The sequence below is a fragment of the Ptychodera flava genome, assembly GCF_041260155.1.
Source record: "Ptychodera flava strain L36383 chromosome 3 unlocalized genomic scaffold, AS_Pfla_20210202 Scaffold_25__1_contigs__length_14229661_pilon, whole genome shotgun sequence".
Lineage (NCBI taxonomy): Eukaryota > Metazoa > Hemichordata > Enteropneusta > Ptychoderidae > Ptychodera > Ptychodera flava.
This window is the reverse complement of record NW_027248279.1, coordinates 1,531,096-1,549,423: the sequence shown is the minus strand read 5'-3', so window position 1 is coordinate 1,549,423 and position 18,328 is coordinate 1,531,096. Positions and strand designations below refer to the sequence as shown.

Genomic DNA, 18,328 nt, shown 5'->3' with positions numbered 1-18,328 from the left:
ACAGAGTCAAATGGAAAGAATTCTGCAAATTCAGACTGCAAACAAAAGTTGCGGATCACTCTAAGCCCCAACCTGACGATTCGAAAATTCTTAACCATTTTATGAGCCCAAAGTAATTTATTACGCGTACTAAACAAAAAACTAATAAACTATTATACATCAAGAATTTTTAAACGTGTTTTTTTAAATTTTAAATATTTTTTTTAATTGAACGTCAATTGCCTGACGAAAAGTTAATTGAAGTTATGTTCATCAGATAAATCACATGGGTGCACTGCGTTATATACCATGTGTAATGATTTAGATCGAAACTAGAATCCTATCAGTAACGTGCAGTGTGAGGAGATAGTATGAATATCATTTACTTAAATATATGTGTGTGCGTGTGTGTGTGAGTGAGAGAACATAGGGTAGACGCTGGTTCTAGCTTGATGACTAAACTAGAACTTGTTGGTTTATTGTCTAAGAGTAAATACTGTAACATAAGAAGTCATGGATACTTAATCTCTGAAAGGTGGATATCAACGTCTGTATGGCCTCAAAGATGTTTACTTGATGGAATTTAGCAGATGTGAGATAGTATACAGGCACTATATACATGGTACTATAGGAAAGTTATTTTCATATAGTCAAGCGAGACTATCGAGACCGTAAAGCATAGATAAACGTCACGTGACTTCCAATGTTCATTTTCAGACTGCACATTCAATGAGTGCCTTAATGATGGCACGTGCGTTCCCCTCAATAATGTGGATTTCGATGTCATTGTACACACGGGTACACTGGGCGAGAATGCGAGGTACCTACAGGTATGTAAGACGGAGTAATTGTATAATTAGAATAGCCTTAAGACGGATGTCGTCTGCTCTGGTACCAGGTATTCCCTTTCCCGTCACGGGCCTGTGGATGCCGCAATCCGACCCCCCCCCCCCTCTCTTGAATTCGGCGTAGGTAGTCAAAAATCATGGTGTTCTTATCGATAGCCAATCGGCGATGGACATCCACATGCAGGAGTGCATATTTCCATTTACTGAATATAGCTCAGACTTGTAAATTTTGTCCACTTTGTCTCTTGAAACGCTCATTCATACGATCTTTTTTCTAAGTTGGACTATTATAATGAATTGTTTCTTGGGCTTCCTTTATGTTTACTACGGAAACTACAGCTAGTTCAAAATGGTGCAGTTCGTGTATAGTCTGGCTACCGTAAGTATAATCGCATAACTCCTGTGTTAAGTCCATTCCATCGGCTCCCAAACGAGCTTAGAATCGAATTAAACGTCTCTCTGCAGGTTCTTAAGGCACTTCATAGACTTGCGCCTATCTACATTGTTGATCTTTTATGACCCAGGAGTACTACGCGCTGTCTGCTTTCTTCTGATTCAGGCTTGCTTGAGGTTCCGTTCGCGAGGTCTTCTTTCGTCTACAAACGGGCCTTCAGCCATGGAATGACTTGCCGGCTGATATGAACATCTTCAATAATATTGATGGTTTTAAGAAAAATCCTAGATTTCTTGCTGTTACTAATGGCTAGCGGTACTACTGCAATACGACTTGGTGAAGTAAAATAAGGGAACTCAGTTTCAGATTCATATTTAACATATTCATGTTGTGCACTATGTTTCTTTGTCGGCTATTTGGTGATACAATTTAGCTATGGCGAGATAAAGTCTATCGGTTCTGTCTGAGACGCAACGCAGTGTAATACATGAATATACTATACAAAAACTGTCACCGAAGGAATACACAATCAGCTCAGACTACAAAACGTTAAACCACAATTTTAAACATAATTTAATAGCCGATGTTTGGAGCCGAGATCTCTTATTTTACTTATTATACTACTTTCTATCTCCACCAATGAGAAGGAATTAATTACATGTACCTCAATGCAAACACAAGAAAGATGTATCAGTGAATGTAAGACTTTACAATTAAACCAATACAAACATTAACGACGCAGTGCAGCGTCTTCAACAAAAGCCTAAACACATTACAAACAAAAACAATCTGACAATACGGTTAGAAGAACACCGCGATCAAACGTAAGCAAAAATACACACAAACTCATTACTCATGATCCGAAACGAAAGCGTCAAAGGATCACAGTGTTTCAGATATAACCGATCCCACTTCGTGTCGTCATGGCCAATTTCTAACATCACAGACAAAAAGAAAAAAAATCACCAAATAGTCGACACAACAGAGTGCACAACAAGAAAAAATAGTCATTGAAAGAATGCTAGATCAGACCATATTACAAAACATTTAACCACACAACTGACATTGCTGTTGTTAATTGCGCCTACTTTACAACCCAACAAGAAGAAACTTGCTTTGGCGTCAAAAAAAACCACCCAAACTTTGAAGTAGTGTTACTGCTTATTGTAGTTTAGAACTAATTTATAGGGGGTCATTACAAATTTTGAGAACAACCATTTTATCCAATCACATATAGGCGTTTCATGAAAGGTATCAAAATGTTGGGCTGACCAGACATTTAGAGACATACATCGAAAACATTAGTATGAGCAGATGTGATATAATCCCAAGGAGGCCAGTTTCTATGTGTGTGGGGGGAATGGAATGCAGTGATGGAACGTAAGTGAGAGTAAGTATGTCATGTCGAATTTTACACGACCATATTATCTAATCGAAGACGAATACTGTCCTTGACAATGTGACGAATTATCTCTTTCATGACATCGATTACTTTTAGATTCCTCTATATAGGTCATTAATAATCTTATTCTGTCTCATTATCTATCTATTCTGCAGAGTCAAATTGTGGAGAAAACGTTTACAATGTGCACTCTGGTCACGTTACGTCTCCGAAGTACCCGAATATTTATGATGCCAATCTGAAATGTCATTATATAATAAGCATTCCGGGAGTACCGAGTATTGGACTTGTATTCCTCGACTACGACGTAGATACGGGATATGATTTCGTTGAAATCGGCACTGGGTCGGTTTTTGGGGAAAATTCTTTAATAGCATACACGGATAATTACTTTCCTTTGCCACCTCCAATGACAGTTTGCGTCGGACGTCATTTGGCTGATATTCGAATCAGATTATGGTGTCGAGTTCCGTGGTTTCGACATTGCTTTTTCAACAGGTACGGCCACAAAATATTGTTCTAGTGTTAATCTAACGCTGGTTCTGTGTGACCTTTTACTTCCACACATGTCTCTCTTACGTCTCTCTTGACATGTGTGTTTTTGAACTCGTCACTCCCCAAAACAAACAAACAAAAAAAAAACGAACAAAAAACAAACAAACAAACAAACAAACAAACAAACAAACAAACTATAAGCGACGTAGAGGCCGATATAGTCTAGCTGTGCTATATAGCGAATAACTACTTTTGACACATATGTTGATGAAGAAGGTGGAAATTTTTGATAGCTCATTTCAGGGTGGACCGACAAAAATGGCAAAAATTGCTGCAAAAATATATATTTGAAGATTTCATCATAAGTTGAACATATAACATTAAGATTTATCTTGAGAAAATTCCAACCAAAGCTATCAGAGTTTTTTTTAGAAACAAAAATTTTAACCAAAGAGGTAAACATTGTCCAAAATTATAAAAAATCGCAGATTTCAACATAATTTCCATATATCATATCAAGATAGCCCCTTAGAACCTGCATACCAATTTAAAAGCTTTGAGACAAGCAATTAAGGGAAAGAAACGTTTTGACCAAAATGGCAAAACTTCCCAAAAAATACACAATTGCAGATTTCATCATTTCAATCTATCAAATTTACTTGGGCTGTTTGAACCTGTTTACAAAATATCGAGCTATCAGATTAGTAGTTTGTATTTTGGCAACTTTAGCAAATTTGACCGAAATTGCTAATCGCCCAAAATACAAACTCGCAGATTTCATCATTATTTTAATATAACACACTGAGTTCATCCGTAGGAACCTGTATACCAAAGTAGAACTATCTGGTGAGTACTATACACTAAGATAATACATGAGAACATGACAACCAAAGCTATTAAAATTTTGTGAGAAAGACATTTTTGACAACAATTGTCAAAAATTGCCTAAAATGCAAATATGCAAATGTCAACACAATCGGTACTAATCTAAGGATACCCTAAGTGATATCATATGAAATTTCAAAGCAATAGGGCTTGTGGTTTCAGAGGAGAAGGCCATTGTTGTCGGATGACGAACTGGCGATGGACAGACGAACGACAACTGAAAATCAGGCTATTTGAAAAGCTTTGTGTCGTTGACAGCAGAGCGAACAAATTGAAGAATGATTCATTTCTTTGCAGATGAATTAACACACGCTAAAGCTTACTCTCAGTGATTTAGCTCATTCAATGGCATATTTGAATAACACTTGACTGCACATCATTTCTTGTCAGGAACAACACTAACCATAGATTAGTTATGATAGTAATAATCCAAAGGCATTACAAAATCGAAAATGTGTTATGATAACATATACATTGGGTCCCTTGAGGCACTATTATCATAGAAATAATCGGCGATGCGCTGACCATTAGCGTTTATTTATGGGCAAGGGCGAAAGGAAAGCCAAAAACTAACACCGAACCTGTTAACTTGGTTTTCTCGAGCCCGCCCACATAAATAAACGTTAATGGTCAGAGCGGAGTCTGTTATTTCCATTATATTATCAACGAACCCAAGAAAACCGTCACAATTTGCTTTAATTTCCGGAAAGAAACAATAAATAGAGCCCCAGAAACTTAGCAATACGCGACGCACTGTCACGCGCTCTGTAAAAAATTGGCAAATCCGGAGTTGTTTTCAGAAAAAAATATCTCAACTTGACCCACAGTCAAATGTTTCATTTTATTTTGTGATTGATTATGATTTACGTTTGAGCTGTAAAGTTACGATACTTTGAGTTGTTCATCTTATTATTCATATTCACGGGCATGTAAACAAACAATTACAGTATATTTGTAGTCAGTCACGTGGTTCAGCTCGACTAATCAAAATGCGACGGACAGGGCATGGCAATATAATTAAATATAATCTGTCATATAAAATCATCGGCAAATAAAAATCCAAACTATGAAAATATTAACCATTTGATTGATTGCTCTAATCAACTTAACAATGCGTTTATCTAAGAATACGTTACAATCACCGATACACTTTCCTCAATCTTAAATTAGGTCAATGATATTCCGTAGTTGGAAGCTTTCATTTATATTGTGTAACGGCCTTATGCTTATATAAATGAACCCTCCGGATCGCCAAAAAACAAACCGTATCGCATCTAATTGCACTCGACAGGAAAATAATTCCTATCGCCCTTTTGTGTTACACTGTTTTGGAATTTGCATAAATAAAAACTAAAAATGAAACAACTTTGACATAATTTGTTCGTCACTTTTGTGGAGAGTATCGTGCTTTGTTTCAATTCTCACGGGCAGTGCTTAATGAAAATAAAATGAGGGAAAATAAGCAATTAAGGCGACACGTTGTAAACATTATCGATAAAATATTTTTCCCCACATATTTATTATTCATCCATTTTTACACGTTCATTTGACTTGATTACTTACAGATTCAAACTGTCTCGGAACATTTCACAATACCACAACTGGTCATATTATATCTCCGAATTATGCAAGTTACAACGGTGGCAGACAACATTGCCATTATCTGATAACTAATCCTGGTGTACAAAGTATAAAATTAACATTAAATGATCTTGACATAGAAGCCGAGCTTGAGTATAAAAAAATCGGCACTGGTCCAGTTTCGGAAGAATATGCTCTCCAAAAATTCACAAATCATACAGCTGCATTGCCACCTCCAATAGAAATCGCGTCAAATTTTATTTGGGTTATTTCCTATTCTGACGGAAACTACGAACGGCGTGGTTTCAACATCACCTTTTCTACAGGTAAGGTCAAACATTTTATGAATAAATCATTGCATCATTCCACCCGATCACCCTGTAAAAGACTGAAGTGTGTGCGATTATATATATATATATATATATATATATATATATATATATAATATATATATATATATATATATATATATATATATATATAATGTCTCATGGTACTTTTTTCTGTTTGACGTCATGGTACACAGTACAATAAATTACCCACAATTCTCTTTGATTTGTATCCTTGAAGGTTACTTTTCTTATAATTTTTATAGTTCTTTATGCAAGCAATAATGTTCAGCTGTTATGTTAACATAACTTAGTCGCTGTAAGTAGGTCGGTTACAGTGAAAGTATAATCGGTATTTTAACATGATAGGGACCTTTCAGTTTTTACGGCGGGGGGGGGGGCGGCAAAATCCAGGGGGGTCATCGTAATTTTGGAATCCACAAAGGGGGGGGGTCATCGCTTTTTCACTAGTAGGAAAGGGGGGGTCACCACATTTTCAAAAACATAATATCAACAATAAAGTTCAATTTATGCCATGGCCATGATCGACCCTCTTTACACTACAATAAATATACATTATGTATTACCCATGACCCTCTTAAGGGGCAGACGCCTTTGGCGGCCCACTCCAATTAGGTTTACTTCATGCAATGGCCATGATCCGACCCACTTTACTGGCGGGCCGCCTACGGCGGCCCACTACAATAAATTGACTTTATGTAATACCCCACGGCAATCTTACTGTAAAATTCCCAATTGAAACCGCGGCTTGTATAAGAAACATTTTTAAGGGACCCCTGGGATCACGCACTGAATAATGGTAATGGCCGCTCGCCTTCAGCGGCCCAGTCCAGTAAAGTCTACTTTATGCAATAGCCATGATCGACCCTCTTTTCTGGCGGGCCACCTTTGGTGGCCCACTAGAATAAAGTTGACTTTACGTAATGGCCAATGACCCTCTTAACCGGAGGGCTGCCTTTGGCGAACCACTCCAATAAAGTTTACTTTATACAATGTCCATGGACATGAGTTGTCTATGGAAATGAAGTTAAAAATTGCCTTACAGTCGTCCTAATTAACAGACGTTTCAATGGATGTGGTTGAGAAGTTTGTGCACTTGCATCTCTGCTACACGACTAAAGTGTATCGGAGTTCAAATCCAAACCATGCAGGTAAATTTGACTTATGGGTTTTGGTTATTTTTCAGGGGGGGGGGTGTCATCAATTTTTTCGTCTGACAAAGGGGGGGGGGTCATCTTTTTTCACGATAAGTGCACGGGGGTCTATATTTTTTTGAACACCGGCGACAAGATTTTGCCCCCCCCCAGGCCGTAAAAACTGAACGCTCCCTTAAATACGGCTTCGTATGAGTACCGTCTAAACAGTAGCAGAATGGCAATACAGGCATAGCATGTATGATAAATATTTATATTCCGTTTATTAAGCAAACAATTAACAGTTTGTTTCCATGACTTTTGTTATTGCATAACACTGTCAAACTCAACTTTGTGTATATACAACAGAATCGTACTGTGGGAAGAATTTATACGAGCTCAAGGAAGGATATTTTTCGTCATCGGATTGTACCAGTAGCCATTGCAACAAAGTACCATGCCGTACAACCATACGTATACCAGGAGCCTTTAGTATCAGATTGGTGTTCGTAGCGTTCGACATGAGGAGCCTGGATGACTTTGTTGAATTCGGTACTGGACCACTTTTGTACCAAACATTTATCTTCAATATGATGACTCATCCGTCCCTTTAGATCAACCTTTGGAGGTTGCGTCGGATACAGTTTGGATAACATTCAATGGTGGTATTGGCTACGGTAGTAGTTTTAACGTTACGTTTTCTGAAGGTATGGGATAGTGTCAATTTTTTGTTGTTATTTGTGGTCAAATGTCAAGCAGACTATATCTTAATAGTTCACAGTTACATAAGCTTAACAATTTTCTTGCACCTATGTTGATTGATAAGTAAGGCATCGCAATTTAAAAGGTATAAGCAATAGCTTCAGTGATAATCCGGGCAATATTTAATAAGGTATTTCAAGCTGTGGTTTCTTTTTGTGCGAAATGCCAATGCGGCGATGCAAGCTTTCAGTTATTTTGGTCCTGTCATAGAATAAACAACGTAATCACTTAATTCATGATACTCGATAAAGCAACATGAAAATAATTCAAATAGTTTAGTATTGTGATTTTGCATCTCTAAAATTCAACAATATTTAATTAAAGCCCCAAGAGCTTCGATATTGTAGTTACTCAAAATCAAAATATCCTGAGTTTCCTAAGAGTTTTCTTTAAATAAGACTCATTTTAGATTGAAAAAGTGTATAACACTGTCATAAGTATCGAAAGTGGTGGGAAAATTGAAACGTTTTAACATCACTTTAAATTTCTCGCCTTTTTCAAAAACTAATTATATGACAGTGAAAATAAAGATTACAACAACAAACAGCAGTGAAAACTGACGTACGTTTGTATGATAAGCTCTGCTTGTCTACGCCTGTGGCTTCTGATCGATGAATTATTCAGATAGGCATAAGTATTGAAGTCATACCAGGAAAACAATTGCCATTAGAAAAAAAAAACAGTCTGGTGATCGTCATGATGGAGTCAATTTGAAAACTGCTTCAATTGTAATCATGAAAATCAATATATTTCACATACGTTGTCATCATCAGAATATTGATGATATTTTCTTCAATCTTTCGTTTTTCTGAAACAATAACTGCTTCGTTGTGTTACTAGTAGACATATATTATATTTTTCCAGATCATTATTTTACTTTCTTACTTAGGTGCCTCTTGTGGGGACAGGTTTTTGAATCTTAATTCTGGCGAACTGCAAAGACCATGGTATACCATTTTAGACGAAGATTATTGTGTGTATTTCATCAGTATTCCAAGTGCTCTCAGTATCACTCTTGATTTCGATGATAAACTATCTCGTGATGCCGAAGTCAGCTGTGGTGAGGTTTTGCATATGAACTCGATTCATCGATACGACGATTTGACATCCCTAGAAATAGCTGTAATACGATAGTGCTGCTAGATCGACAAGTTATGCACTGGTTCCGAATGAGTTTTTCCGTTGGTGAGAACTGGTTTGTTTGTATATCTTTTGAGTAGAAAAAATGCAAAGTAGGAGACTTCGATGAAATAAAAATGCAAAGTGACTGCGTGAGAAAACAGCAAAACACAATGAAGGCAAATACGAATATGAAGAAAAAAATCAGATTTACACATAAATGTTTAAGGAAACCTATAAACCTATGTTAATTGTGTGTTGTCACAGGATATGTGACTTTCTTGAATTAAAGCAGGGAACGGCGTGTGTTACGACCCGTAGCCCTTAGCAAAACAATGTTCACGAACATACATGTATGTCGCAAACAAGCGATTCCTCTGTAGAGCATATCCTGCAGTCAATCTATTACTAACTTAGTGTTCTGTCACACTTTTGTGTTAGGTTCAGAACTCGTGCTGAAAAGATGAAATTCAAATCATCATTTTTATTTTTCTATCCTATCTTAATAGAGACTACCTGTGGAAGAAGGATTACTAACCAGCGTGCGGGTCAAATTGTGTCACCGAACTTTCCTGATGATTACAACAACAATTTGGAATGTCTATACATCATATCATCCCGGAAGTACGACGTATCTATCTGATTTTTAACTTCTTTGACCTTGAACATGATCCGGATTACATCGAAATCGGTACTGGTACACTTATCAGTGATCGTGACAACAGACTACACAGATATTCCGGAAGTCATAAGATTCCAGATTTCGTCAAAGTCAAGTCTAACAAAGTGTGGATTCAGTTTTATACTGACAAAAGTGAAAAACGACAAGGGTTTAACATATCTTATTCAGCAGGTAGGTCAAATTTTACTTGTTTATTAAACAATTCAAAGTTTTATTTTCATATATCATTCTTTACATGGTATTGACAAGGATGTGAATTTCATTTTCTATCCCCTTGCATATCTTTATGAGTTATCCCATAAATTGTCAAATAAGATGTAACTCCAACCACAGATAAGGAATTACATTTACGAAAATTGTGACAACTGTTTGTCTTTTTATCTACATTCTTCTGGGGTATAGATCCCGGGCCTCCAAGCGTTCCAAGGATTATCATCAATAACGAACAGGTCATGGAGGGTGACAGAGTAACTTTGACATGTCTTGCAACCGGGATCCCACCTCCTGATTATAAATGGTATTTCAATGGGAAATATTTGGATGGCAAGGACAACCAATACACCATTGCTGCTGTCTCCATAGGTGATTCTGGACAGTATTCGTGTACTGCCACAAATGAAGAAAATACAACCATGTCATCCATATACTTGACGTCTTACGTATGTATACACGAGCTGTTGAAAAAAATGAACAAATAGAACGACTTTATGTATGTATGTATGTATGTATGTATGTATGTATGTATGTATGTATGTATGTATGTATGTATGTATGTATGTATGTATGTATGTATGTATGTATGTATGTATGTATGTATGTATGTATGTATGTATGTATGTATGTATCTATGTATGTATGTATGTATGTATGTATGTATGTATGTATGTATGTATGTATGTATGTATGTATGTATGTTTACATGTATGTATGTATGTATGTATGTATGTATGTATGTATGTATGTATGTATGTATGTATGTATGTATGTATGTATGTATGTATGTATGTATGTATGGATGGATGGATGGATGGATGGATGGATGGATGGATGGATGGATGGATGGATGGATGGATGGATGGATGGATGGATGTGTAGATGGGTGGTAGGTAGGTAGGTATATAGGTATGTACTTATGTATTCGTGTGAACGGCAATCCTTATTTTTGATTAAACATTTTTACCTACATGAATTTGACAGTGGCCTTTAAGCGAGGTTTAAGTTTAGCCCTGTTAAAATAGTGACATTTTGTGCCCATGCCTTTAAAGGTTATGTCTTACGAATTATTTGATGCAAATAATGTTCTACAGGGCTTAGTGTGAATGCATGTATTTACATAGCACAGTTTATGCATAGCGCATCGTCGTATTTCTCAGTACTTTTTCAATTATAAGCTTTTTTCCTAGTGACTCTTCAACACGCAGCTATATTAAAGGCAGATGAGCAGCAACATTTGGCATTTTTTGATGATTTTATGTTAAGATTAAAATTAATTCATAGAAATGTCCTTACTTAATAACGTTATCCTACTGAGTGGAACTCTATGAGAAGGTTTCATTAAAACAAACAATAAACTGGTACATACGTATACACATATGGCCTGCGCCATACAACTACATGATAAAAAGCGTAAATGGTGCATGTATACATTTGAGTTATTACAAATACAACATGGTGCAACCCACTGAAAGAACGGAAAAGGGATTTACTACACTTTGACAAAATATTCCCCATATTTCACATAACTTGGTAAGATTTTGAAAATGGCAAAAACTTAAAAGAGAACAAAATTCTGTTCAATTTCTTAGCTATTCGGCCAAAGAAAAATGTTTTGGCGTAGTTGATGACTATGTCGTTCAATTTGCAGATTTAAATGAATATTTGAGAAAATTTGAGCTACCTTGAGGTTGGACAATTTTGCAGAGTTGCAGCTGCTGGACCTTTAAGTACTTAATATATTGAAATCTTTCAAATACTCCTTCTGTATTAATGAGTGTTGACATTACATTTCTTAGTTTACCGATAAATTTTATCAATGCGAGAATATATAATTGCATTATGAATTTCTCATTATCAAAAGTCGTGGGTAAGTTAATTATGGGTAAGCATGTGAAGATTTAGTTTTCAGTGCTGACGAACATCCACTGTTTACAAAATTATAATTATATATATATATATATATATATAATATATATATATATATATATATATATATATATATATATATATATATATATATATTTCTGGTTTCAGGCACCAAAACAGACTATACATTTCCATGGAAAGTTATTTACATCGGTATACCGGTATTTTTGTTTGTTACCACTGCCATCATTTTACTATGCATTTGCAAATGTCGACGAGAACGTCGAAGTGAAACAACGACCGCCAGAGAAGAAACGACAGGTAAACGTCTATTATGAAAGAGAGGTTAATTTGACGGTTTCTGTGAGCAACAGTTTGTGGTAAATTTTAAAGAAAATAAATTCCGTTTGGATTAACCATAAATTGCATAAAGTATGTAACATTCAGTTTTTCTAGTTCTTTTATGTTTCAATGTCTGGTACCCATGGGCCACAAGTGGTATAATCTTCTTGCATTTACATTTATTACATGCCTCGTATATCGAACGTCGCCCGCTCCATAGGATTCAATGGTAACTCGTCGATGACGTCGCGGGCCGCATAGTCATCACTGGACTGAAAGTGAACCGGAACTATTTTCAACTTGAAAACTTTTGGATGCAAAGGTCTTGAAATTTCATGTTTTGCACAGAAATCCGGTTTTTTGAAAATTTCGCATAAAAATATTGATAAACCGCATAACAGTAGTTTAAATATATCAATGCACCATTCGATGATGAAAATCGTTCTATTTTCAACCGTTTTTCGTCTAAAATGAAAATAAAGCATTTGACTATATTTTGCCAATAAACATAAATATTTTTGGTGCAAACTGAGTAAGAGAGGCATGTAATAAAAACATTATAGCCCAAACATGGGACTATGTACCCTCGGGGCAGGAGACCATCTGCCCTCCTTACGTCGGGCAAATGGTCACCTACCCTCGGGCACATAGTCCCATGTTTGGGCTATAATATATAGTATCGAACATGCGATTTGTCGTTACGTGTTAAAAATCAGTTAGAAAAGCTATCAAATTGATCGATTGATCAGATATCAATCTGTTTGCCAACGTCTACTAGTCTTATAGCTATGACATTAGGTGTGCTCTATGGTTAAATATTATAGGTCTTGCTTTAATTGACATTCTCTGATAACTTTTCCATTTCTACAGATAGTGCTTGGAATAACAGGTAAATTTATACACTTGTTTATAGATATACTGCCATAAATGTAGAATGGATCCATGTGTCATCCTGTAACACAACAGATACATCAATCAAGGACATATTATTGATAGGACTACCCAGAAACGTTACAATTCTAACAATAAATATATCCTTTTACAGTGATATACATGCCTGGTCAGTCTTTTGGCATTGCGTCATGCCAATGTCCATTTAAGTAATTTTAGTCTTCCTTTTTTACTGTTTACAGATTTTGCGTAGTCGAAGATGTCAAGTTACATCGAATGCTTATTTATCTTCATTTGGTCCTAGGAGGGTATACACGAGATTTTGGTACAATTCGCTCCATATTGGCTCGTGCTATATGGAGCGAATTGTACCAAACTCGAGTGGATACCCATCTGCGATGGGCTTATTGCTATCATTTTATATCAAATTATTTGCCTTTGTTGTCTTGCTTGAGTATTTGTTGTCACTGTAAGCCCAACATGCAGAACACGGACATATGAGAGATCGATTGTCGGAAATTTAACGCCCGAGACCGAGCATTTTCATATTAGGATTACGTTGACAACAGACGCACACAGTATCCTACGATAACATACGCATTACGTTCATCAACATTGCACTTATTCACATGCAACGCGAACACTAACTTGCGACCTGCTGCTGATAGAGAAAATGGGCCAAGAGTTCAAATCCAAGAAAATGTAACACTTTGCTCGTAACATAGGAACAATACTCCTGGCTTTTATTTGCAACTAAAAATTGATTTTTCTCATTTTGTACCAATGCGTCGATCATCGCAACAATCAGTCTTGTGAGGTTACAGGCGTCTTTTTTTTGGAATGATAGATATTTTGGGCGTTATTGTACCAGTAAACAAGCAGTTTTGAAATAATCCAGACATGGGATGACAGCAACTGTGATCAACAGTTTTGTAAAGAGGGCTGCCCAATTCAGCGAGAGCGGTACGCTGACACTGCTTGTTTGATGTCAACTTTTGCCGCAGTCACCAGGAGTAATCCCATACTTCTTTTGTCTACGTAGTTAGTACATCCTCGTCTGTAACAGCTAAGTCTTTGGCAATAATATCTGACATACCATAACTGTGAGGAAGTGTCGATTATTTGTGTATGAATGATACTAGCTTCATTTTAAAGAGCTCTGAGTCGCGTCTCGACTCCCGCTAAATTAACCAAAGTGCACGGTGGGCCGTTGCCCTAATGCAATGATTTTTGTACATCGAACCCAAATGTACTGCTTCAGAGTCGTCTTTCATCATTAAACACAACTTACTTTTTTTCTAATAGATGAGTTCAAGACCACATTTTTATTTGTGTATCGAAACTCGGACTTCGGTCTTTGAAAGCAAGCGGACTGTTTCGGATTAAGTTTAGATCGGTACGACCAAATGCACCGACTGGGCAATTTTCGAAAAAGATGTTTTAGGGGCCCCGTTTATCACTGCTAAAACAGTATTTTAGCATCAGTACAATGAGCTCTCGCCTAACAAGAATGGCGCATTGTAGCATGATATAGTGTAATATGACATATTTCTAATTATGCAGTCCATATCATTTGCGCAGTATTATCTTACATATATACATGACGATCGAGTTATCGGCAGCTACTATCGGTGATTGGTTTCTAAGTTAGTAGCTCGCGCTGCGGACCATCAAAGGTGGATGGGTACGTCGTTTGTAGAAGGATACGACAATAATCTTTGACGACATGGTCGCCTCAGTTGTAATGCCATGACGTTTGTCATTGCGTTGTCATATGTTACGACCAGGGCTAATTTCGTTCACTTTGTTAATGATTTGCCTGTGGAAACGTTCCACATTTTATGGGTAACATTAAAATTCAATGTATAGTCTTTACTTGTAATTGTAGGGCACCGGCCACTAATGAAGAACGAATATGCAGGCAAGTACATTTGACTAGTACAGTTTTAAGGACTCAATGATATTATTAAAAATGCAGGAATATTCTTAAGGGATATCGATTTGTCTGCAAGACAAGCTTTGAAAAGTAAAAGACAAATGTTCACAAATCTATCAAAATATGGGGTTTTGAGATTTTAATAGGCTACATATGCTACAGTAAAATATAAGGTTAAAATTTCTTCTGTATTGTGAAGTTTATCTTTGCCTCAGCTTTAGAAATAAGCTATGGTTTAGTTAATTTATCATTATGTAAATAACAGATTAGAGATCAATATTAACGAATTGTTCGTTCATTTTAAAGCGATGAAAATTACTATCTGGAACCACAGGAGAATATATATTGTGAAATTGGTATTCCGATGGAAGAACTGGGTGAGTATAATGAATTCGTTAAAGTATTGTGCTTATGTTACGGTAGTCGTATTCGTAATAATTTCAGTTTCATAAGAGGGAATGGTGTCCTTGTGATATGCACTCGTAAAAAATGACAACATGAAGGAATGAACGAAAGAACGAGTGCCATATATTAAAATGCGTAAGTGTGTCAAGAGAAATATGGGTAGAGGCATTGTAGAAGGATCGGGTTTATTGGTAGAAGAATGGGGTATGAATGATTGCATTAACGATAAGTGGATAAATCAAGTGAATAGTAAATGGGAATTGATGGATAAACACTTAAGTAAATGAATGAATGAATGAATGGACGGATGAATGAAGAATAAGACTCAGTGAATAAACGAACGATTTGCTGAATGAATGAATTTGTCCAATCTGTCTTATTTTCATACAGGAAAAAATAATTCCTGCACTTTGCCACGGGATACATACGTAAACGTAAATTGAATAAAACTGAGAGTCCGGTAACCCATGACGCAGTAATTTCTACCATTAGCTTTCGAGGAAAACGGGAAAAAATGTACGAAGATTACCATCGCCTGTTTTGAGTAAATTAACATAATAAATTTTAATCGAAGTATAGTATTGGCAACAAAACACAACAAAAGGTACAGCAGTATCCTTGTATCGGTAGACAAAGTAATTATTGCAGTATGTATCATGGTGTTTATCCTTATCACACTACATCTTTCTAATCCTTTTTAGTTTTATGACTGTACACGGGCATTAAAGGGCGACGTTAATGTTTATTGATGTCAAGAGTGACCTAGAAAGAATTCGGATGGTCAGTGCATGTGTAGCGTGCGTCGCATTGTGAAATGTGGCAAAAACAGAATCTACGATTTTGTTGTTTATTTGAATGCAATGTATCAATAACGTCGATGAAAGCTTTTTTTATTCACTCTATGGATTACTACACAACATTTCATTGCCGGGAAGTTAAAAAATGTTTTAGGCATTGCAATTTTAAGATCAGTAGCAGATAATTCAAATTTACTTATAATCAAGTGTTACATGTTGACATCTTTAGACGGTTGTCATTTATATAGGGCCTTATATGTACGCCCCGATCGAGGCATCCACGTGGTTATTTTATTTCAAGAGACTTTAAAGATAAAGTCATACCTCCGGCGTTTAATTCACTTTGTTATATAGAATTTCTACGTAACGTTGGTCTGCTGACACATTTGAAGGAAGTAAAATAATGTTTTGTCATAAAATATAGTGTAACTGTATTCCAGGTTTGTTGTTTTAAATAGAAAAGGATATTCTCTCATTTTATTATAAGACAAGTCTATAAAGTATTGTTTAGTCCTTTAGTTTTTTGAGAAAAGAAATGTCGTATTTGATAATCAGACTTTATGTGCTCTTTTCGAATGTTTCGTGTGCGATTGTAAGGTTTATATCTCCGACTTGTACAAAATTCTGATGATCGTAACTGAAGCGGTGTTTATTTGGTATTAGACATTCATGTGTCGCACGTTTTCATGATAAATGATGCGTTTGACCGTGCATTGTAATTAAGCACACTTGATGCATTGGAAGAAAAATGGTTTCTTCTTACTTGTCGGATCATCTATTTCACACGTACGATTGAACGAATAAATATGCGCAGATAGACATGGCGTCCTTTTCTCCTTTATCAAAACAGTTGTGCTGCAGTCGACATTTAAATCTATCAATCTATCGATCAATCTATCTGTCAATGTGTCAATGTATCTATCTATCTATCTATCTATCTATCTATCTATCTATCTATCTATCTATCTATCTATCTATCTATCTATCTATCTATCTATCTATCTATCTATCTATCTATCTATCTGTCTGTCTGTCTGTCTGTCTGTCTGTCTATCTATCTATCTATCTATCTATCTATCTATCTATCTATCTATCTATCTATCTATCTATCTATCTATCTATCTATCCGTCTGTCTGTCTGTCTATCTATCTATCCGTCTGTCTGTGTCTGTATGTCTGTCTGTCTGTCTATCTATCTATCTGTCTATCTATCTATCTATCTATCTATCTATCTATCTATCTATCTATCTATCTATCTATCTATCTATCTATCTATCTATCTATCTATCTATCTATCTATCTATCTATCTGTCTGTCTGTCTGTCTGCCTGTCTATCTGTCTGTCTATCTATCTGTCTATCTATCTATCTGTCTATCTATGTATCTATCTATCTATCTATCTATCTATCTATCTATCTATCTATCTATCTATCTATCTATCTATCTATCTATCTATCTATCTATCCGTCTGTCTGTCTGTCTATCTATCTATCCGTCTGTCTGTGTCTGTATGTCTGTCTGTCTGTCTATCTATCTATCTGTCTATCTATCTATCTATCTATCTATCTATCTATCTATCTATCTATCTATCTATCTATCTATCTATCTATCTATCTATCTATCTATCTATCTATCTATCCGTCTGTCTGTCTGTCTGCGTGTCTGTCTGTCTGTCTATCTATCTGTCTATCTATCTATCTGTCTATCTATGTATCTATGTATCTATCTATCTATCTATCTATCTATCTATCTATCTATCTATCTATCTATCTATCTATCTATCTATCTATCTATCTATCTATCTATCTATCTATCTATCTAATGGTATTCTTACCTACTTACCAACTTACCTCATGGCACATGTTCGTCCGAGAAGGATTCATGCACACTTAATCGGCCACCGATAATTGTACTCTCAAATGTCACTGTGCAACCACGAGCATGAAATTGGATATTTTCTTATGTTGGATACCCAACATGTGTGCGTTTTGACGTCTTAAGTTTTGCTATACGTAGTACGTTTTGTACAAAATACTAATCTGAACAGGTAATGCAGAGGGTAGGGACGTAAAAACTTAATTTTTACTCAAATTTTTAACTTTTTGCACACGAGAGAAATTTAAATCTTAAGATTCAACATTAACACTACTTCTAATGGTGGTTTTCATTCTTCAAATGAATAGATCTACAGTGTCGGGACGGTGGTACGCTTGTTTTCCTTGCTTCTGTGTTTCGTTGCCATTTG

At 36.0% G+C, this 18,328-nt stretch overlaps 1 protein-coding gene across 1 annotated transcript; it reads left to right on the top strand.

The window, feature by feature from the left end:
* The first annotated feature begins 703 nt into the window (after positions 1–703).
* On the top strand, positions 704–16,897 carry LOC139125194 (uncharacterized). Its single transcript, XM_070691296.1, has 11 exons — positions 704–809; positions 2,779–3,121; positions 5,569–5,910; positions 7,437–7,774; positions 8,719–9,014; positions 9,458–9,801; positions 10,033–10,289; positions 11,881–12,033; positions 14,815–14,866; positions 15,188–15,258; positions 15,677–16,897. The coding sequence occupies exons 6-11, from the start codon at positions 9,546–9,548 to the stop codon at positions 15,716–15,718; spliced, it is 831 nt and encodes a 276-aa protein (XP_070547397.1). The 5' UTR covers positions 704–809; positions 2,779–3,121; positions 5,569–5,910; positions 7,437–7,774; positions 8,719–9,014; positions 9,458–9,545; the 3' UTR covers positions 15,719–16,897.
* The last annotated feature ends 1,431 nt before the right edge of the window (positions 16,898–18,328 follow it).

What these genes read in the sequence shown, in the direction of transcription:
- LOC139125194 (XM_070691296.1), top strand. Translation starts at nt 9,546, where the DNA reads ATGTCTATACATCATATCATCCCGGAAGTACGACGTATCTATCTGATT. An exon ending in CGCCAGAGAAGAAACGACAG is followed by an intron (nt 12,034 to 14,814) that starts GTAAACGTCTAT and finishes TTCAATGTATAG; the next exon opens with TCTTTACTTGTAATTGTAGG. An exon ending in AATGAAGAACGAATATGCAG is followed by an intron (nt 14,867 to 15,187) that starts GCAAGTACATTT and finishes TTCATTTTAAAG; the next exon opens with CGATGAAAATTACTATCTGG.